Source organism: Lithobates pipiens, unplaced genomic scaffold, assembly GCF_037356315.1.
Source record: "Lithobates pipiens isolate NorthernLeopardFrog02 unplaced genomic scaffold, aLitPip1_a1.2 Scaffold_8, whole genome shotgun sequence".
NCBI classification, from domain to species: Eukaryota; Metazoa; Chordata; class Amphibia; order Anura; family Ranidae; genus Lithobates; species Lithobates pipiens.
The window spans coordinates 575,177,552-575,200,644 of NW_027507903.1; the positions used below are offsets into that span (position 1 = coordinate 575,177,552).

General features: G+C 42.9%; 1 protein-coding gene across 1 annotated transcript in view; it reads left to right on the plus strand.

The window, feature by feature from the left end:
* Positions 1–3,544: 3,544 nt before the first annotated feature.
* The window catches only part of LOC143961067 (intercellular adhesion molecule 5-like), a 53,965-nt gene continuing 34,416 nt past the window's right edge, over positions 3,545–23,093 (plus strand). The window contains exon 1 of the mRNA XM_077470208.1: positions 3,545–3,780. Within this exon, the coding sequence (XP_077326334.1) occupies positions 3,717–3,780 (64 nt within the window). The 5' untranslated portion in view covers positions 3,545–3,716. The remainder of the gene's footprint in view (positions 3,781–23,093) is intronic.

Below are 23,093 nucleotides of genomic sequence, written 5' to 3' on the forward strand. Positions count from 1 at the left end.
TTTTATATCCTTGCTCTATAGTGTGCACTTGTCTCATTTCAGAGCACTAGGTGTCATTTTTGTCTGCTGCTTCATTCCTCTGCTATCAGCATGATCGTTTTTTATCTGACAAGTTATCCTGACACCAAGAGAAAAAAAGATGACAGGGAAGGGACCTCCAACTGATTGACAGCTTCAGCTCTGTTTCTGTGTGCTATGTAAAAGGGGTGTGTCGCTTCCCTCCAATCAGCTCTCAGATCTCTCCTCACTGATGTACCTTCAGCTCTCCCCCCTAGAGGAGCCCTGAAAGGTCCTGTGTAAATTCTGCATTTTGAATGGATGTAGAGGAAAGACGACTGTAGATAAACAGGTACAATTTATGTGGGAGGATTTGTTTAATCTCTGTGTATCACCCGAGCCAGTCACTTCACTGGGTATATGTAAAGGTTTGCAGCCACTTTAATATAGCACTGCACTTTTTATTTTCTTTATATATGCCTGATATTAAGGGTATAGTGTTCAACAGCTGATTATTTGGCCCAAGTGCAGATATTCCCTCCTTTCACTTGGGTGTCAAATTGGTAGCCCTCCAGCTGTTGCAGAACTACAAGTCCCATCATGCCTCTGCCTGAGTAGAGTGGTGAAGGAGTCATAGGCAGTGGAGTACTGTGGTGAATTTTCACTTTGAAGAGAATTTCTTTGGGAGTCATTTATTGATGGACACTGTGTTTTACATTTTTTTTTTTCTCTCTTGGACTTTTTGAACTGTCACTGAAGCACTTTAATATGTGTGATTTTGAATCTTTGCACTTTTTATTATTATTTTCATTTTTGCACATGATCTAATGTTTTGCACACATTTATGCATTTGCACTTTGTCTAACTTTGCATAATTGTACTATTACGTATATTGTTGTTTACAGGAGGTGCACTATATATACTTTGGGTCGTATTAGGTATAAGACAGCTGACATTAGGTTTAAACGCTTCAGCCCCGGAAGATTTGGCTGCTGAATGACCAGGCTATTTTTTGCGATTCAGCACTGCGTAGTTTTAACTGGAAATTGTGCGGTCATGCGACTTTGCACCCAAACAAAATTGGCATCCTTTTTTCCGACAAATAGAGCTTTCTTTTGGGGGTATTTGATCACCTCTGCGGTTTTTATTTTTTGCGCTATAAACAAAAAAGGAGTAACAATTTTGAAAAAAAACACAATATTTTGTACTTTTTGCTACAATAAATATCCCCATTTTTTTTTGTTTAAATAGCTAATTTTTCCTCACTTTAGGCCGATATGCATTCTTCTACATATTTTTGGTAATAAAAATTGCAATAAGCGTATATTTATTGGTTTGTGCAAAAGTTATAGCGTCTGCAAAATAGGGGATAGAATAGGGGATAAAATAGGGGATAGATTTATATTATTTTATTATTATTATTTTTTATCTTTTACTAATATGGCAACGATCTGCAATTTTTAATGGGACTGCGACATTATAGCGGACACATCGGACACTTTTGACACATTTTTGGGACCATTGGCATTTATACAGCGATCGGTGCTATAAAAATGCACCGATTACTGTAAAAATGTCACTGGCAGGGAAGGGGTTAATACTAGGGGCGATCAAGGGGTTAACTGTGTTCTCTCTCTGTGTTCTAACTGAAGAGGGGATCCCTGTTCTCGGTGTGTCACGAGCGATCGCGGCAGCCCGGTGGTCATCGCGATCGCCAGGCACTCACATCGGCTCCAGGGGCGAGCAGCGCACGCCCCTAGTGGCCACAGGGTGAAGTGACGTAAAACATTATGTTGTTTCGCCCAGCCGCACCATTCTGTCACAGTATAACTGCGGCAGCTGGTCGGCAAGTGGTTAAAGAGGACCTTCAGTCATTTTTTCAACTTTCCATCTATTAAATCTTCTGCCCTTGCTGTTTTAACTTTGGCACTAAGTACAGTATAGACCACCCTCCATCAGTATAGACCCCCATTGAGTACAGACCCCCTCCCTCAGTACAGACCACACTCCGTTATTATAGACCCCCTTCAGTACAGACCCCTCTCACTAAGTACTGACCCCCTCCCTCAGTACAGACACCCCCATCAGTGTAGAATCTCCCCTCTTAGTGCAGACCCCCATCAATATAGAATCCCCCCCTTAGTACAGACCCCCCCCATCAGTATAGAATCCCCCTTAGTGCAGACCCCCACAGTATAAACACCCCCCTTAGTGCAGACCCCCCATCAGTATAGACACCCCCCCCCCCTTAATACAGACCCCCCCATCAGTATAGACACCCCCTTAGTGCAAACCCCCGCAGTATAGTCACTCCCCATTTAGTGCAGACCCCTGCATTATAGACTCCCCCTTAGTGCAGACCCCCCCATCAGCATAGGCACCCCTCTCCCCTCCCATAGCGCCCCCCCCCCCCCGCCTGCACATGTCCATCTACTTATAATAAAGTGTACAGTACAGACCTCAGTACAGCGTGGCTGCGGACGTATACACACAGTGGTGTGTGTCCTTCTGGCTCCTCCTCCTCATTGGATGTAAACAGAGAGGAGGAGGCACCGGCAGCTTTAGTCTGCTCCACTGACACAGAGCGAGGAGTAGATCATCAGGGCAGCGGCGGTGTTAGCGGTGCCACAATGGGCCCGCACCCCCCGCCCCCACCTAGCAACGCTACTGAACCTTGGCACCCTAGATGTTTTGGAACTACATTTCCCATGATGCTCAAATACACTGCACAGCTCTCTCTCACTCTCCTGAGAGTTTGCCAGGAAGGGATGGGGGATGAGTCATAAGAGGGCCAATGAAAGCTGCAGAGCTGGAGGTGTGTCTGTGTAAATCCAGAAAGTGAACAGGCAGCAGCTTCAGCTGCCCACAGTTAAAATGGTTGCAGCCAGACTCAGTGGAGTCTGTGCAGCATATTTGGCAAGTACAGAAATCACAGTATATATAAAATGATATGCAATGTGGTTAGAGGGAAGCTTCAGAATGGCAAAGATGTTTTTTTTTATTACAAATTATGTGAGCAGACTGCAGTTCCTCTCTAAGATCACTAATATTTAATATTTACACTGAAGGAAGTTATATTTTAGTGTGTGGACCTGCGCTACTCACTTTATCTGCGAATTGCTTTATTAATACATTAATAATTGAAGCAGCAGTGCTCCAATTGTTTTTTGTTTTTGTTTTTTTAAACACTGGCGCTGGTAGTTGTGCAATGCTTGTAACTGTCAGCCTTGCAATGCCTCATGGGACTTGTAGTTCCGCAACAGCTGGCGGTCTGCCAGTTTGACACTTTTGATAGTATAAAAGGTCACAGAAGTCTGAGGTAAAGATTTTTGACAATTTACATCCATAACAAAAAACGGTGCACCAAGCATGCAAAATGTATGTTTTCCCTTTTTTATATCCTCTCCCTATAAATGTGAGTAATTCTTCCCACAATATCCCTCTCTAGATTTTTCTCTCCATGCGCCATAAATGGTAACTGTTATTCTAAACAATCCCACCCATTCATCACACCACGTGTCATAATAAACTTCACCAAGCAGCTACTACAAGTTTCTTCCATTCGCCCCACACTGACAGATTCAGAACTTTCTCAGGGAGGAGCGTGAGAGGCTCAGCAAGGCTTTCCCTGACATCCTTCACTTGTGACAACGTGAATCTGAGATCAACATACTTCTACTGTCTGTGATACCCTGACATTTACTGTACATTGCTTTCCAATGGAGTACTCCGCTGTGTGGACTGTCATCATCTTCTCCATCCTCAGAGTCTGCAAAGTGCATGGTAAGTCTGACCCTAAAATAATAACATAATAATAATAATAATAGCAGATCTCTAATATTGTACAGAATTGTAGAATTTTTATTTTTTTTGTTAAATTGAAAATAATTATCGGTTTCTTTAACATGCCTAAAAATGGATATTACCGTCTGCGCAGATTCCTGTAAGTTGAGTCACCGACCTGATTTTCATTTTCTGCAGAGGGTTCCAGCAACAAAATTCCTGCAGCTTTTAGATTTTCTGGGAGATCGTTTTTTTTTAAAGCAATTTAAAAATATATATATATTTTTTTCCTGCAATGGAAGACATTGGGGTCGATTTACTAAAACTGAAGAGCGCAAAATCTTGGACAGCTGTGTATAATAACCAATCAGCTTCCAGGTTTTATTGGCAAAGCTTAATTGAAAAAGTTGAAGTTAAAAGCACATTGGCTACCATGCACTCTCCAGTTTTAGTAAATCAACATCATTGACTACTAGGAAATAATAGTGGGAAATTGGTACAGGCATAACCCACTTTTAAGTACAGAGTGGTGTTTATTTACTAAAGCTGGAAATTGCAAAATCAGGCTCACTTCTGCATAGAAACCAATGAGCATCTAACCCCAGCTTGTTCAATTAAGCTTTGGTGACAAAACCTGGTTTCTATGCAGAAGTGAGCCTGATTTTGCACTTTCCAGCTTTAGTAAATAAACCCCATTGTGTACTTAAAAGTGGGGTATGCCTGTACTGGACTTTATAGGCACTAATGTACACAATGTTATAATTAAAAATGTTTTTATTATAAATTGATTAAAAATGGATAACAATCAGACAGACAATGATTAAAATATTTGCAAAGTAAGTGCAGAGGCGGACTGACAACTCATGGGGCACCCGGGCAATAGGAGATTATGGGGCCCCCAGGCAATCGGAGATTATGGGGCCACACAGTATACAATCACACAGTATACACATACATGTACACATAGTATACACAGACATGTTTCTTTTGGCTAAGAAGGTACTGGAGAGGATTTTTACATACTGTCCCTGGTTTTACTGAGGCTGGCAACCCTGATGGGGCCCCCTAGTGGCCCGGGGCCCTCGGGCAGTGCCCGAGTGGCTGAATGGTCAGTCCGCCCCTGAGTAAGTGTTACCTAAATATTAATATGGCCCGTCCATTAGGGGTGCCCGGGTGCTGTCCCCTCTCTCCAGACTACCCCCTATATGCAATGGATAGATTCATGCATAACATGACTCTATCCATGGCCGCCCCCCTATTCCATACCTCCCAACCTTTTGAGATGGGAATGAGGGACACCTATCAGCAAAAGTATGCAGGTATAGGACACACACCCTTGCCACGCCCCCTTAAAGGAGAATTGTACAAAAAAACAAGATTGGTTAAACCCACAAGTGCTTTTTATTTACCACTAATATTCCTTTATATTGGCTTTTGGAATTTACAAATGCAGCAATTTAGTAATCAGATGAAAGGTTTAGTGCTGGAAAACACTTTTTGATAGATAAAAAGTGCATTTTATATACATCTATATAGATCAGACCAAAATGAGGGACAAATGAGGAGGAAAGAGGGCCAGAGGGACATTGCTCCAAATCAGGGACAGTCACTCGAAAACAGGGACATTTGAGAGCTATGCCTTATTCATGCGCCTGGCCCCTTTCAGGGCACCGGACGCATAAATTACAGCGGATGTTTTTTTTTAAGCACCTGATTAGAGCCAGAGGCTCTAATAGGCTTCAAAATAGGATGGGCTGGGGTTGCAGAGGATGCGACCAGAACCCACCCAGGTGTGTTAAAACAGCAAATGAATATTCGCTGTTGAAACGCTGATCCTCAATCTGGCCAATCAGAAGCGGGTGAGACCCGTTTTCCGATTGGCCGTAAGGACAGGTGATCCTATTGGACGCCTAGGAGGAGGGAGGAGGATCACGCTAGGACACACGCTACCTGTCCACCCCATCCGCTACCTAGATGGGGTAAGTGCCAGGCTATGATAACAAATGGTATTTCTATCAGTCTTGGTGGGAGTTGGTCTTGTTGTGCAGTAGCTAGGCTATACATGTTACATGTATATATACGCTTCTTCAGGAGCATAGGCATACATTATTGCACTCAAGGAATGAATGGGCAAGAAAAACATTCAATTTCGCCAGCACCATATTCATACACCCAATTCTGAGGTTCTCGGCATTTGGTGACACCATGTTATATCTCAATTGCAAAAAATAGACAGCCCATCGCTCATGCTCCCTAAGGTTGGGGATGTAGAGGTTGGGGATGTAGATGTTGGGGATGTAGATGCTGGCAGTAGGGTCCATTGAGCACAGCAGGGACACAGGAATCTGACACACCTATAAGATGTAAGAGCTCGCTCACACCATCAAGCCGTGGCACATAGCCACTGGTGTGCACTGTGGGACAGAACTGACCCCAGCACATTGAACTGTTTACTTTTTCACAGAACTTTATTGAAATGTCAGGAGTGACATTTTAATAGAGTCTTTGTCACAGTGATGAAAATGTGCAGTAGAAACCTATGTATGTAGTACTTTTGCTCACCGCATTTGCAGGAGGAATGCTTTTTGGGAAGTGACAGATTTGCTTTAAAGGGTAACTCCACTTTCGTTGGCAAAAAATAAAATAAAATAATATACAGTATATAATAACAACTCAAGTCCTATTGTAATTGAATGTTATTGAAAAATTCCTTTCCTTTTCAATCTGTAGCCCTGTCATTTTCTATAAAATGCAATATGACTACCTGGAGGCATTCTATACACAGATGGTGTGCAGAATGCCCGCTAAAAATCAAATTTCCTGCTTATGTGATTGGCTTACCAATTTTCCCAGAAGTCTGCACTAAGATACAAGTCTACTTTTTGGCATCTCCAGCATTAAAAATGTAATTTTTGTTGAGCTATTCCAAAAAGGAAATCACGTCTAAAGGGATGCAGATCCTGCCACTTTCCTCATTAGAACTCTGCAGGTGCAGCAGCTGATTGATAATTATAAAAACACTCCCATACAGATTCACTCAGAACATGGACACAGACAAACAGCTAGTCCTTCAGAATTACAACAGGTAGGAATCTGCAACAAACGTTGTTAAAATGCTTACATTCTACATAGATCACACAGAGGGGAGTGTTTTTTCTCAACAAAAGTGGAGGTACTCAAGAGTTAAAATTTTAATTTATTTGTTTGTGGCAAAGGATATTGATCAAGCTGCCACAATACCCATTCGGGAGTTTTGAGTGATATTTGAGCTAGTCCAATCAAAATTAGACCTATCGATCCCAAAGATGTTATTTTACACTTGGCAATTGCATTTAAAGTGGAGGTCCGCCCACCACTGCAAAAATTAAAAGCCAGCAGCTGCAAATACTTAATAATCGGACACTTACCTGTCCTGGAGTGCAGCGATGTTGGCACCGCAGCTGATGTTTCCATCAGCTGTCAGGTGCTGCTGCCTCCATTGTGAGTAAGGGGACCCGACAGTGTAGCCTTATGGCTTCACGCTGGAAACCCTACTGTGCATGCGCAAGGTGTCGTTCCTCTCTCCTACTGGCCTGGTGGCTGGGGAAGGAGGAGGGAGGCCCGCAGTGATGTCAATACCCGAGGCTGAGACTCCCGGAAGTAGGGACAGCATACCTGTAGGTAGGTAGGTAGGTATCCTGCCCCCCCCCCCCCCCCCCCGAAAGGTTCCAATTGTAGAGGGGGGGAGGAGTACAATAAATGGAAGTTCCACTTTTGGGTGGAACTCCACTTTAAGCAAGTAAATGATAGCGTTCAGTTGACCAACTATTCTGCCACGCCCGATTGTGATTTATTTGATGAAGTTGAGCTGAAGAACTAAATGGGTTATTAAAGACAGCTTGCATCTTTCAAATTTCCCTAGACACAAATTCATCATTGAAGACAAAGGAACATTGATTGGTCTCTGTGTGTGTAGAGGCAGGAGCCACTTGTGTTATAGAAAACCAATAGAGTACATTGTAAATGTACACGTGTAAATGTTAGCACAAACATTGCATACGTAAAGTGTACAAACAAGATTTTACATATAATCTTATTGCCAGCAAGATCCTATGTAGAATCATATAGTCATGTGCATGTGTCCCCAAGGTTAAGTGTTAAGAGCCTGCGGGATCGAGGAATGAAGTATTACTCTGTATAACATGTGCTCTAGAATAAACAAGCTTAATGCCCTTACTATACAGAGTGGTTGTTTTTATAAATTGACTGGAATTCAGCTTTAATTTTTAGGGTTAGGTTTGGTTAGGATCAGGTTAAAGGGGAAGTTTTTCTTTCCCTCCTCTCCCCCCCCCCCCTTTCATATTTAGAATGTCTTTTTTGATGGGGGTACATGATTTTGACAGGTACCTGCTCCCATTTCTGATCTAACCACCCAGGCGATCAGAGTGAAAGTTCACCCACCCCCCACACCTCTCCCAGCAGCCTCTTAGGACAAGTCACAGGTCCCACGACACTGCGGACCATGCACCACTTGTGCATGCACAGTGGGCAGCCAGGTGTGAAGCCAGTAGAAGTCACACCTGGATGCCCACAGTTAAAATGCCGGTGCCAGGGACTCGAAGACAGGCAAAGAACCGGGTCGAGTGAGGACATCGCTGGATCCCTGGACAGATAATTGTGTGTTTTTTAAACGTGAGCAGAGGAGAACTTCCACTCGAATTGCCTAGGTCAGTGATGGCGAACCTTGGCACCCCAGATGTTTTGGAACTACATTTCCCATGATGCTCAACTGCACTGCAGAGTGCATGAGAATTATGGGAAATGTAGTTCCAAAACATCTGGGGTGCCAAGGTTCGCCATCACTGGCCTAGGTGATCCGAGCAGAAGTGGGAGCGGGTACCTGTCAAAACTAGGTCGTCGTCGTCCCCACCCCGAAAAACCGACCTTCCAAATTTGGAAGAGGAGGGGGGAGAGGACTTAAAGCAGAACTTCCTCCTTTTGAGGGAAGCTCCTCTAAGTTTACGAATCAGTTTTACTTCCTCTTTATTTCCCTGCAAAGGTAAAGCATAATGGGCTACTATGCATCGCATAGTAGCCCATTATGTGTCACTTACCTGAAACTAAATCCTGCAATGTCACCACTGTCCCCACTAGCAGGGAGTGTCCATCTTCACCCCTCGTCCTTCCGGGGCCACGAACTCCGGCTCTGTGACTGTCTGGAGTCGAGTGACGTCACTCCTGCGCATGCGCGTGGGAGCCACCAGTCATGGCATGACCCAGCCATACCCAGCTGTACTCAGCCATACTCAATCGTACTCGTCATACCCAACCGTATTCAGCCATACTCAGCCATACCCAGCCATACTCAACCGTACTCAGCCATACCCAGCCATACTCAATCGTACTCAGTCATACCCAGCCATACCCAGCCGTACCCAGCCTTCCTCAGCCATACCCAGCCATACTCAAGCATGCTCAGTCATACCCAGCCATCCCATCTATACTCAGCCATACTCAGCTGTACCCAGCCATTCTCATTCATGCTCAGCCATCCCCATCCAGGGCTCATCCATCCCCATTCATGCTCATCCATGCCACATCCATGCCACTACAGTGCCTCACAAAAGTGTAATAGGTAGTCAAATTAGATTTGAAACGCATATTGGTACTCTGTATGTGTCCACACTGTGGAAAAGTCTCACACATGTGGTATCGCCATACTCAGGAGGAGTAGGAGAATTTATTTTGGGGTGTAATTTTTGGTATGTACCTGGTATGTCAAAAAATAGATAAGATTGCGCTATGGACAAATTCCACCCGTTCGCCACACAGGCAAGGGAAAAAAAGAAGAATATATATATAATGTAATATGGTGAAATCTAAATAAATTGAAAGTAAATAAAAATAAATTATAGATTAAACTAAAGGGGTTAAAGCTGCCTGTGCTTGAGACCTGTCCCTAAGGATAGGAATAGGTTAGAAATCTAAAATATAAATTAAGCTTTGGCGCTAAAACCTTTTTGTGCACTGTGAATACTAAAATCATATATGAGTGTGAGATGATTTATTATCTCTGCTGGTACTCTGAAGAATATTAAAACAAATTTCAGTGAAAACCTCTTAAAACCACTGTATACGTGTAAAAGAATGCGTGAAAAAAGAAAAGGGGATGTGTGTCTGTTAATTTACACCTCAGAAAATGCACATATGTATTGGAAAAAGTGGTGAATCGATCATATAAAAAACAATTCTACTGTGCTCGATAAACATACATAAACCAATATCTGAAAAAACATATGCAAATATGTTCAAAGTGATAACGTTTTGTGAAAGTACCCAAAAGAATAATAATAATAGTAACAAAAAATCTTATAATGTCCAACGGAAATTTTCAAAGTCGCATCAACCAGTTGCTGTAAAAACGCATGGAACTTTCATCAAATGAGGAAGGTAGAGTAAAGTGACTAGTGCAGAAGGGTTAAATACATTCCTCTCCGGTGCGCCACTCTGTGTTAGGCAAGAAGTATGTATATGTGCTCACCAGACAAAAAACCCTCAATGGGTTAATCAGGCAGCCACAGTATGAGCCACTGTGCAGCTTTCTTTGGGCTCTGCTTCTGCTATGCTGGGGAGATGCTTTATACTTTTCCTTCCACAAGTGGTCCGTTTAGCAATTATACATGAAGGGAAACAGAAGTACAAACATAGTGCAATACTGTTGTTTGAACGTTTTTTATGTTTATTAAGAAGTCAGGTTACTCACAATATCCAAAGAGACAAAATCGCTTTCAAATTAGCCGCGCCGGCGTTACTGCTTGTATGCCAGTGTAAGGTGCACGTTCTAGGCCACGCCCTACGCGTTTCGTCAGAGCGACGTCATCTGGAGCCCAGATGACGTCGCTCTGACGAAACGCGTAGGGCGTGGCCTAGAACGTGCACCTTACACTGGCATACAAGCAGTAACGCCGGCGCGGCTAATTTGAAAGCGATTTTGTCTCTTTGGATATTGTGAGTAACCTGACTTCTTAATAAACATAAAAAACGTTCAAACAACAGTATTGCACTATGTTTGTACTTCTGTTTCCCTTCATGTATAATTGCTAAACGGACCACTTGTGGAAGGAAAAGTATAAAGCATCTCCCCAGCATAGCAGAAGCAGAGCCCAAAGAAAGCTGCACAGTGGCTCATACTGTGGCTGCCTGATTAACCCATTGAGGGTTTTTTGTCTGGTGAGCACATATACATACTTCTTGCCTAACACAGAGTGGCGCACCGGAGAGGAATGTATTTAACCCTTCTGCACTAGTCACTTTACTCTACCTTCCTCATTTGATGAAAGTTCCATGCGTTTTTACAGCAACTGGTTGATGCGACTTTGAAAATTTCCGTTGGACATTATAAGATTTTTTGTTACTATTATTATTATTCTTTTGGGTACTTTCACAAAACGTTATCACTTTGAACATATTTGCATATGTTTTTTCAGATATTGGTTTATGTATGTTTATCGAGCACAGTAGAATTGTTTTTTATATGATCGATTCACCACTTTTTCCAATACATATGTGCATTTTCTGAGGTGTAAATTAACAGACACACATCCCCTTTTCTTTTTTCACGCATTCTTTTACACGTATACAGTGGTTTTAAGAGGTTTTCACTGAAATTTGTTTTAATATTCTTCAGAGTACCAGCAGAGATAATAAATCATCTCACACTCATATATGATTTTAGTATTCACAGTGCACAAAAAGGTTTTAGCGCCAAAGCTTAATTTATATTTTAGTTTTGTACCTGGTATGTGTTAGAAATATTGTGTAAATGGACAACGTTGTGTAAAAAAAAACATGCGTTCTCATTTTCTTTACACATTTTCCAAAAACTTGTAGAAAAAAAATAACATGTTCAAAAGACTCGATATGCCTCATAGATTATACATAGGGTTGTTTTCTTTCCAAAATGGGGTCATTTTTGGGGTCCAATGTTCTGGTTCTCCAGGGCCTTCAAAAATGTAAGAGGTAGTCAAGAAATGATATATGTAATTTATGCTCCAAGAACGCCTGATGGCGCTCCCTGCATGTTGGGCCTCTGTATGTGGCCACACTATGTAAAAGTCTCACACATGTGGTATCGCCATACTCAGAAGCAGTAGTAGAATGTGTTTTGGAGTGTAATTTGTGGTATGCATATGCTGTGTGTGAGAAATAACCTGCTAATATAACAATTTTGTGAAAAAAAGAAAGAAAATCTTGATTTTGCAAAGAATTGTGGGAAAAATTACAACTTCATAAAACTCGCCATGCCTCTTACTAAATACCTTGGAATGTCTACTTTCCAAAAAGGGGTCATTTGGGGGGTATTTGTACTTTCCTGGCTTGTTAGGGTTTCAAGAAATGAGATGAGTACTTCAGGTGTGATCAATTTTCAGAGATTCGCACCATAGCTTGTGGACTCTATAACTTTCACAAAGACCAAATAATATACACCGATTTGGGTTATTTTTACCAAAGCTATGTAGTGGTATAAATTTTGGCCAAAATATATGAAGAAAAATTACTAATTTTCAAAATTTTATAACAGAAACAAAGAAAAATTTATTTTTTACAGAATTTTTCGGTCTTTTTTCTTTTATAGCTCAAAAAATAAAAAACCCAGCAGTGATTAAATACCACCAAAAGAAAGCTCTATTTGTGTGAAAAAAGGACAAAAATTTCAAATAGGTACAGTGTTGTATGAGTAATTTTCATTCAAAATGTGAGAGTACCAAAAGCTGAAAATTGGTCTGGTTATTAAGGGGGTTTAAGTGCCCAGTGGTCAAGTGGTTAAATTGTTTATACATACTGCACTTAGATTGGCGCACCTTGTCTCTTCTCCATTTGTCTTCCAGAGTTATTGCTTCAACTCTCAAGGGAGCTGCCACTGGTGTAATCTATTTTATTTAATGAATTCCTCCCCACCTCCTATTGCCGGGACTTATTTATATACATATATATACTTGTTTCAGATATAAAAATTATATACATATTATCATCTATTTTCTTTGATTGCTGCTATAATGTTTGGTTAGTCATTGCGCCAGCTTTTCCCTTTCCTTTGTTTGCAACAGGCGCTGTCATTTACTGGCAATTTAAACACCTTTTTTTTATTTGTAAATTTCAGTTTTGCTGTATAAGGTTGTATACATCTTACAGATGCACCATATAACATGAAGGTTAAGGGCGTCCCCCAGGCATGCTATTTAAAAGAATTGTACATTTTAAATGTTTCACTTTAAGCGTTATTAAAAACAATGCGAGATGGAATTTTTTACCTTTTTTTTTTGCTTTGGTACATGATCCCCTAAGGAATTTCCTACCCCCCCCCCCCCCCCCCATGCTATCTGCTTGACAATATCTTGCCTATAAGCCTAGAACAGAGGTCTCCAAACTGCAGCCCAAGGGCCAGACGTGGCCCTTCATTTGCCTTAATCCGACCATTTATTCCACTGGCACTATTCCTTCCACTGACACCAAAGACGGGGCACTATTCCTCCCACTGAAAACCAATCCTATGGAATTATTTACTCCCACTGGCCACAGTTCGGCACCCCCCTAAAGATTGAAGGGCAGTAAACTGGCCCTTTGTTTTGAAAGTTTGGAGATCCCTGGCCTAGAACATGGCCATTACTGGTTTCTAATGCCCCATACACACGATCGGACTTTCCGACAACAAAACCGTTGAATTTAGTTTGAAGGTTGTTGGCTCCAACTTGTTTTGCATACACACGGTCACACAAATATTGGCCAACCATTATGAACATAGTGATGTACAAGACGTATGGCGAGCCAATAAAAAGGAATTTCAATAGTCATGTGATATGTCCATTACTAGTACTTGATTCCGAGCGTGCGTGGACTTTTCTGCGACGGACTTGTGTACACACGATCGGAAAGTCCGACAACAAAAATTCGTTGGCTGAAAATTTGAGAATCTGCTAGCCAACATTTGTTGGCAGAAAGTCTGACAACAAACGTTCAATGGAGCATACACACGGTCGGACTTTCCGCCAACAAGCTCACATCCAACATTTGTTGTCGGAAAATCCGATTGGAATTTCCGACAACAAAACCGTGGATTTTTTCCGAAGGTTGTTGGCTCAAACTTGTTTTGCATACACACGGTCACACAAATGTTGTTGAAAATTCCGAACATGAGAACGTGGTGACGTACAAGACGCACGACGAGCCGAGAAAAAGGAAGTTCAATAACCAATGCGGCTCCTTCTTCTTGATTCCGAGCATGCGTGAGCTTTTGTGCAACGAACTTGTGTACACACGATCGGACTTTCCGACAACAAGTGAAGTTGGCGGAAAATTTGAGAACCTACTCTCAAACATTTGTGGCAGGACATTCCGACAGCAAATGTTCGATGGAGCATACACACGGTCGGACTTTCGGAGAACAAGCCCACATCCAAGATTTGCAGAATCTGTCTCCAACCAAACCCGTCTCATTGGTAATTGCTATCCATATAATGTGATTTTTTTTTGGGGGGTGGTGGACTTTGTGAACACATGATGACACCTTGCAACCTCAGAAACCAAATGACTCAGGCCAGTGTAACTGAAATATGAGTTTGCAACTGATTGACCCATCGATCCTTTTATATCATAAAGAATAAGCAGGGTGAGAGATGGTTCAGTGATTAAATTAGACTTTTTAAAACCTCAACAAACTGAGCAAGAGCTAAACATAAAACTCATAACTGACATCAGGATGCAATTATTATGCCCGTTGCCATGACATGTTTTCCATCTAAACTATATAAATTTTTGCCAAGGAATGCTTGCTCTGTCTGAGTAATTAGTGGGTGGGATAGACTCAGAAGAAACAAAACGGGTGTTTGTGAAAATGGAGAGAAAAGCAAAGAATAGGCGTTAATGGCCGCTAGTCTTTGAAATAAGATAGTCAAATTGCGGGTCTTGATTTAATTAAACATTAAGTTAAACTTCTTGGAAAAAAATCAAAAAGCTAAGTTTTATTTGTATCTGGGATACTGGACAACTGTAAAGACTTTAAAAAAATGAACTTATGCCGCATACACACAAGCAGAACTTTTCGACAGCAAAGGTCTCACTGAATGAATTTGTCGGACAATTAGATCGTGTGTGGGCTCCATCGGACCTTTGCTGTCCAAAAATCTGATGAACTTTAGAAATAGAACATGTTTCAAATTTGTCTGACAGACTCGAGTCCGGTCTAAAAATCCGTTCATCTGTATGCTAGTCCGACGGACTAAAACCGACGCTAGGGCAGCTGTTGGTCAAACTCCTCGTGCTGACATCATCGTCCTGCACCCCCACCTCCCCAGTGCCTTAAACCTGCCCCAGACAGCGGCCCACAGCTCCTGGATGGCAACAGATGTTTGTGTGACTATCTCAGCTACTTGGGGAGCCACAGTCCAGTCTGAATAATGTTTGTGTGACTGTCTCAATTACTTGGGGAGCCACAGTCCAGTCTGAATAATGTTTGTGTGACTGTCTCAATTACTTGGGTAGCCACAGCCCAGTCTGAATAAAGCGTCCAGGTTTCAGTCAGACTGAAACCTAGACACATAATTCCAAACCCGGACTGTCCGGGAGAATCCCAGACAGGTGGCAACCCTACAAGATGGTCCCTGAAATCTCAGGAGAACTTTGTGTCTACACTAGACACAGGCTCACCCAATTACAGTAGGTGCATGGAGCCCATAGCAGAGGACACATTGGTCCTATAGTTGGCTCTCCTTAGTAGTAACTAGCGGCCATGTGACTGCTTTGTTTGCTCCCTGGAATTAAATGAGGAAGGCATTTAGAAATCATCAGAATACTGCATTTCCCTTCCTCAGTAACCTGATGGAGTGGCACCAGCGCTCCTTGGGTTAGGAGAGGCTGCCGCTGACTACCTGCCTACATACCTGATTATTTTTTGGTATCACTTGTAATAAATCTGTACTTTTCCCCTTTTTCCCTCCTATTGCTCCACCTTACTGATCACCCCACAAAGTGTACGCCAGCGTCCATGTCACAGCAAATTTGCTGATATTCACTTATCACTACATGTGGGGATCTGGATTTCTGATATTTCAGAGGCGGCCCGCTGTCACATTAGTCCAGTGTATAGAGATTGATAGAACCTAGAAGTAAGAACATTGAGTGATATTTGTGTCTAATGCCTGCAAATTTGAAACATGTCCTTATATGAGCATGCAGAGCTATTTTTATTCCTTGCCGAAGAAGAAACAAATCTGCTTGTTTACATGAAGATGGAACTGGAAAACACAGGGAGAAGCTGAGAGGAATATACAGTGCTTAGTGAAAGATGCACATATTTGCAGATATATCTTGGAAAGTGTACCTGTGCTTTGCCCATGCACGCCATATGCCTTGGCCATCATGGGGCCTATTTAAAAAAACAAAAAGCTAAACTGCAACTTTGAAGCGGAGTTCCGTCAAATTATTATTTTTTTTTAAGTCAGCAGCTGCTGACCTTTAAAGTAAGGACACTTACCTGCCCAGGGCGCCCGTGATGTCGGCACCCGAGGTCGAACCGTCCCTCAGTCGTCAGATGCTGCCACCGCCATCTTCGGTAAAGGAATCAGGAAGGGATTTGCCTCGCGGCTTCACTTCCTGGTTCTCTACAGCGCATGCGCGAGTCGTGCTGCGCAATCCGAATGGTCCCTGCTGTCTCTGGTACCCGTGTGTCTCCCGGCAGGGAGGGCGGGAAGTGGCGTTGACCCCCGCAGATCCTGCGGGGGTCTATGCCCGGAAGTGGGTGCAAATGCCTGTCTTATACAGATATCTGCACCCCCCTCCCCCCTGAAAGGTGCCAAATTAACACCGGAGGGTTCCGCAAAGCAGAAGTTCCATTGTTGTGTGGAACTTCGCTTTAAATACAGAAGTTCTGGCTGGTCATATGACACCCTTAGGTCCTCTTCCACCCTGTGGTGGTAATGGATGGTCTTCAGCACTCCAAAGAAGGTTGATGATGTTATGATGCTGTATTGTACTGTGAGCTCAGGCCAATATGGTAATGCACTGTCTGAGGTTGTGTCCATGACAGCCTGGGCTCACAGGAAGTGGGTTGAATTAGATAGGCCAGTGATGGTGAACCTTGGCACTCCAGATGTTTTAGTGCTACATTTCCCATGGTGCTCAACTACACTGCAAAGAGCATGAGTGTCATGGGAAATGTAGTTCCAAAACATCTGGAGTGCCAAGGTTCACCATTACTGAGATAGACCTTCACTCAGAGTAGTAGTGGACTGTGCTCTGTGTTTCTTGTGTTCAGAGATTACGTTGTATGCGCATACGTGTATTTAGTGCATCGGAGTACAAGCTTATCCACTTCAGCTCCAGGCCCTTTCTGCCACTTTTTATTTACAAGTAAATGTAGCACCCTCTAGTGTGCTAGAATAGGATTTTTCTGTAGTGTAGGAAAATTGTTTAGGCTTGGCTGACAGCTAAGTCTTTGTTTGTTATCTGGGCCAGGTGAGGGATTCAGGGAGGGCTGGATGACCCCCTACTTCTGGAACTTGCTAGAAATTTCCAGAAGAATGGGAGTGGAGGTGAGGAGGAGCTGTCTGTGGCATTCTGGGGGCCCTGACCAATCCCCAACAGATGGGTGGCAGGGGGCAAGCCCCCTCAAATATGCAGGGTCAGCCCAGCTGGGGCAGTGGAGTTTGGGTGGAAGCTGGAGATGGAGTGTTAGGCTGTTGGTGGCCCTTGAGGGTGCCCCCTAGTCTAGGGGGAGGGGTGACCTCAGGCCTGGGCTCGAGTGCGGAAGGGACCCTCTTTATGGCCTGTCCTGACCAGATGCATGGGAGCAGGAGAAGGACAGCAGGAGAATACTGCTGGGCAAATCTCCAGGGAGGAAGACAGCCAGATGGGCTGGTGAGTGTTGCAGTTGAAGAGGACTGGGAGGCATGCCTTAGAGGACTGATGAGAGCAGTCTGGGATGGATGCAGAGTTAGTCTGGGAGGACTGCTGATGAGTGGCCAGGAGGGCTAGTGAAAGGGGCAGCTGCAGCCAGGTGGGCTGGCAGTGCCTGAAGAGGTGGTGCTGGGATCAGTAGCCACAGGACAGGGACTACAGTCCCTGCTTGTAATAGGCTTTTGCTACCTACAGTATCTGACTGAGTCTTTTTTGTCAGATCACCCAGCAGTGTGCCAGCTTGTCCTGGGAATTGTAGTGCTGCAATCGAGAGTTGTGCAGGAGGCAGAGGAGAAGTGTATATACCGACTGTATATAGTTGTGTCTCTGAAGAGTCCATTTGCTGAAAGTCAAGTGTGCACCCATATTATCCCTATCCAAGTTTATTCCCTTCAATAAAACATAAAACCAAAACATTAGGCTGTTCTTCTAACTCAAGTGTGCTGTGAAAATGTAGTGTGCCTGGCTGTGCAGGACGCTACATAAAAATCTTTATTTTTGCTAGAAAATAACTTAGAACCCCCAAACATTATTTATACAGCCATGGCCAAAAGTTCTGAGAATGACACATTCATTCATTTTCACAAAGTTTGCTGCCTCCGTTTTTATGATGGCAATTTGCATATACTCCAGAATGTTATGAAGAGTGATCAGATGAATTGCAATTAATTGCAAAGTCCCTATTTGTTATGAACATGAACCTAATCTCATAAAAAACACTTCCACTGCATTTGTGAAGAAGGTTTCAGGGCGCCCAAGAAATTCCAGCAATCGCCAGGACCGTCTCGTACAGTTCATTCAACTGAGGGACCAGGGCACTACCAGTGCAGAGCTTGCTCAGGAATGGCAGCAAGCAGGCGTGAGTACATCTGCGCACAAAGTGAGGTGAAGACTTTTGGAGGATGGCCTGGTGTCAAGAGGGGCAGCAAAGAAGCCACTTCTCTCCAGGAAAAACATCAGGGACAGACTGACATTCTGCAAAAGGTACAGGGATTGGACTGCTGAGGACTGGGGTAAAGTTGTTTTCTTTAATGAATCCCCTTTCCAATTGTTTGGGGCATCCAAAAGAAACCTTGTCCAGAGAAGAATGGGTGAGTGCTACCATCAGTCCTGTGTCATGCCAACAGTAAAATATCCTGAGACCATTCATGTGTGGGGTTGCTTCTCAGCCAAGAGCATGAGCTCACTCACACAGCCATGAATAAAGAATGGTACAAAAACATCCTATGAGAGAAACTTCTCCCAACCATCCAAGAACAGTTTGGTGATGAACAATGCCCTTTCCAGCATGATGGAACACCTTGCCATAAGGCAAAAGTGATAACTAAGTGGCTTGGGGAACAAAACATCGAAATGTTGGGTCCATGGCAAGGAAACTCCCCAGAACTTAATCCCATTGAGAACTTGTGCATTGGTTATGCAAGAATGGGCTGCCATCAGTCAGGATGTGGCCCATAAGTTATTAGGGTCAAAACTGCAAATTTTAAGTCTTTGCATAAACTTCATGTAATTGTCAATAAAAGCCTATGACACTTATGAAATGCTTGTAATTATACTTCTGTATCTAGTAACATCTGACAAAAAGATCTAAAAACACTGAAACAGCAGACTTTGTAAAAGGGATCCAGTCTGGAGAGTGCATTAAGGAGATGTTTGCCTAACACTGAAGGGAGGCATCCAGGACTTGAAAGTACAGACCTGAGTGTAGGATCTGGATGACTGGCCTGCAACATTGCTTAGACCCCTTTCAAACTGGGGCGCTTTGCAGGTGCTACAGTGCTAAAAATAGTGCCTGCAAACAGGCATGTACTGGCCATTGGTACTACCGGGAGTTTATTAATTTAATTTTATAATGTTGTACTTGTAATGAATAAACTAAGGTAGTGGAACCTGGAGGGCCAGGAAGTGGGTGACACAGCATGATGTTTGGCCCCTTTACAGCCATCCGGTTCCCCACATAATGAGAGTATCTTTGCGGCACGAAGAATGTAGGGACCTAGCCATGGAGTCACAAGTGATTAAGTGAGGCCTCTGGAGGAGAACAAGCATGGGTTTATGAGTAATTTGCTTCCTGTATCCAATAGCAACGTACAGATCCTGGGAGTCAGGGGATAGGACTGCTATGTTGGTGGAGACTGGTAAAAGCTCAGTGACACACCGGGTCAGAAATGGCGCATGCCTGGGGAGAGGTGGAGTCTAACAGAAGTTGTGTCTGTAGTGCATATGTGTCAAAATTGTAGGAGTTTGGCAATGGATTACAAAGGGTCATCATGTGTGCTCTTGGAGAAGTCTTGCTTTTAATTCAGAGAGCTGCCTTGATGCTGATTTTACATGAACACAGCCTCTGCCCACCACAGGGGGCACTAGTGAGAGCTCGTTCTAGGGTTCCCCGCACTTGGGTACTAAGCTCCAACTTTAATTGGATGGCTTGACAGTTTGACAAAACATATAAGCAACTTTGACAGTTTCCATTCATGGCAAGCCTTGAATGAAACTGTTTTGAGAAGCAGTTAAGTTGATGGGTTTAGGAACAAAGATGGAATACCTTGTTGCTCATTCAGGCATACTTCCTCCATCTGTACAACTGGCGCCCCAGAGCCTCTTCACTGTCTCTCTCTCTGGGTCCTTGTAATGGCGCGTACACACACGATCGGAATTCTCGTCGGAAAAAGCTCTGATGGTTTTCCTGACGGAATTCCGACGGAATTCGGCGCAAGCTGTCTTGCCTACACACTGTCACATCATATTCCGATCGTTTATAACGCGGTGACGTACAACATGTATGGCATGTATGACAACGCGTATGACGGGACTAGAAAAAGGAAGTTCAATAGCCAGTAGCCAATAGCTTCTGTCTCGTAGTTGAATCTGAGAATGCATGATTTTTGGCATTTCGGAATTGCATACACACGATCGGAATTACCGATAGAAAGTTTTTCCGTTGGGAAAATTGAGAACATGCTATAAATTTTTGGCTGACGGAAATTCGGACAGCTAAATTCCGATGGAGCATACACATGGTTGCATTTTTCGATGAAAAGCTCTCATCTGTCTTTTTCTGGCCCGAATTCCGATCGTGTGTACGCGGCATTAGGGAGATTTTCCTCCATTTTCTGTCTCTGAGATACAAGAGGAAATGCAAAGAAATTCTCCTCAATGTAAGATGTAACGCCCTCTGAGGCCCCATGCACACTGAGCATTTGGCCCTGGTGCATGTGGATCTGGTGTTTAGGTGCTGGATGGGACACCTGTGCCCTCTGCCCACAGCTAAACACTAGAGCCTTGTACACGTGGGCTAAACACTCACTGTGCATGAGGCTTTATACAGTAATCACCAAAGCAAGTTATCCTTCTGAAAGATTTTCCTTCACTTTTTGTACTGATAACAACTCTAGAATTTTAGACGTCCCATCATTTTCTGTCCTGATCACAATGGTCATTAGGACAAAAAAGGAGGAGACACAGTGGGGACACAGACAGCAATAAAAATCTGACAGAGGTTCTAACCCTTCCATGCCCCATCAAAAAAATCTAAAACAAAACAGTTTTGCTTTCACAACTTGCCACAAACCTAGGAACTTCAAACCAAGGATATAATACAATAAAAAAAAAAAAAACATATAAGTAGCGGTTACGTTCATGTAAAAAAAAAGAGCCCCTGTCTGCAAACTTGTTATAGGTGCAAACTGAAAACATGTTAAAATCAGAAATGACAGCCAACACATTTCTCCCAGTACAGGGTTTTTCCTTTGATGGCTTCTTTGCCCTGACACCACAAATCTGTCATCTGCATGTACTCATCTACCTTTTGTTATTCTGAGGAAAATAAAACATAATGCCATCCAGCCACCTGCCACATCTCCACGAGATCAAAAACATCAGATCTCCTAGAGTAACAATGTCGTTTTTCCTTCATTAGTCAACACCCTGTGTGAGCAACGCAGCAAATTGTTATGACTCCATTTTCTATTTTTGTTAAAACAACATTCAAGAGTATTGTTAACGATATGATATCTGTGAACACAGCCTTCCTGGCAACTCATCGTCCTTCAAAGCAGCAAAAGAAAAAAAAAGTTATAGTAGGTTTAAAGAGACACTAAAATCAGGGTTTAAAAAATTCTAGTATATACTCCTAAAGTGGCATTAAACGATATCCTTTTACACACAACCAGACTTTCCATCAGAAAAAACTCTCCGGAGTTCCGACGGAGTTCCACTGAAACGGACTTGACCAACCAACACATGATCACACCAAAGTCGATGACATACGACAGGACTAGAAAAGGAAGTTCAATAGCCAGTAGCCAATAGCTGCCCTTGCGTCGTATTTGGTCCATCAGAATAGCATACAGACGAACGGTTTTCCCAATAAGAATATAAGATTTAAAACATGTTCTATTTCTAGGTCCGTCAGAATTTTTGAAAAAAAAATGTCAGATGAAGCCCACACACGATCGGAATATCTGATGAAATTATTCCGGTTGACCTTTTCTGCCGGAAAGTCCGATCGTGTGTACACGGCATTATTCTCCAAAAATAGTCCATACACAGTCATTGGATCCTGTAATCTATTTTTCATGAAATTGTTTCTTACGGTGATTTTCTTCCCCTCTTGAGCTCCCGAACAGTTCCATTAGTTTATAAGGAGTAGTGCAAGTCAGTTGTGGCCATGTGCACTGCTCTTCACATGCTACACATTCCATAGTCCCTAGTGCATGTTGGAAGCGAGCAAGAGAGGGTGGCTACTATCCTACAGTAAGTGGGACCATGGAGAACAGACATAATGACCCTCTAACAGGAAGTTAGATCACATCCACAAAAAAAAAGAGATTTGGAGGAGGCCGAGAGCAACAGAAGGAACTTTTTTTTTATTTAAGAATACAGACATAAGTATATTTTTTTAAACCAGAGTTTAGTGACAAACGATGTCTCTTCTTCAATAAAAATACACCTACCTGCCTGTTTGCCACATTCCCTGGCATGTACACTGAGCTGCACATGCGCAGCCTATCTGGCCCAACCAATAGACCCCTATGTGATAGCATTTTCTCTTTAATATATACGTGTACTAGCATCAACTCATTTCACCCTGCTGGTCAGACATCCATTTTGGCACACTTTCCCGGACAATGACTCTTGCTTGTTTTGTTGTTTTTATTAGGGGGTTAAACTTGGATGGGGAAAAGGGACATGGGATGCCCAAATAATGAATACATCTCAAAGAAATGAATGTTAATTGAGTCTAGATTTGACAGTCTCTTCCTCTGCACATCTCCCCCAGCACACTACTTGGGATCACTTGCTTCACTTCACTGTCCAAATCTAGGTTCCTGTCTCCATTAGCACATGGCTAGGCCTCACTCTGGATAAGTCCTAATGTTTTC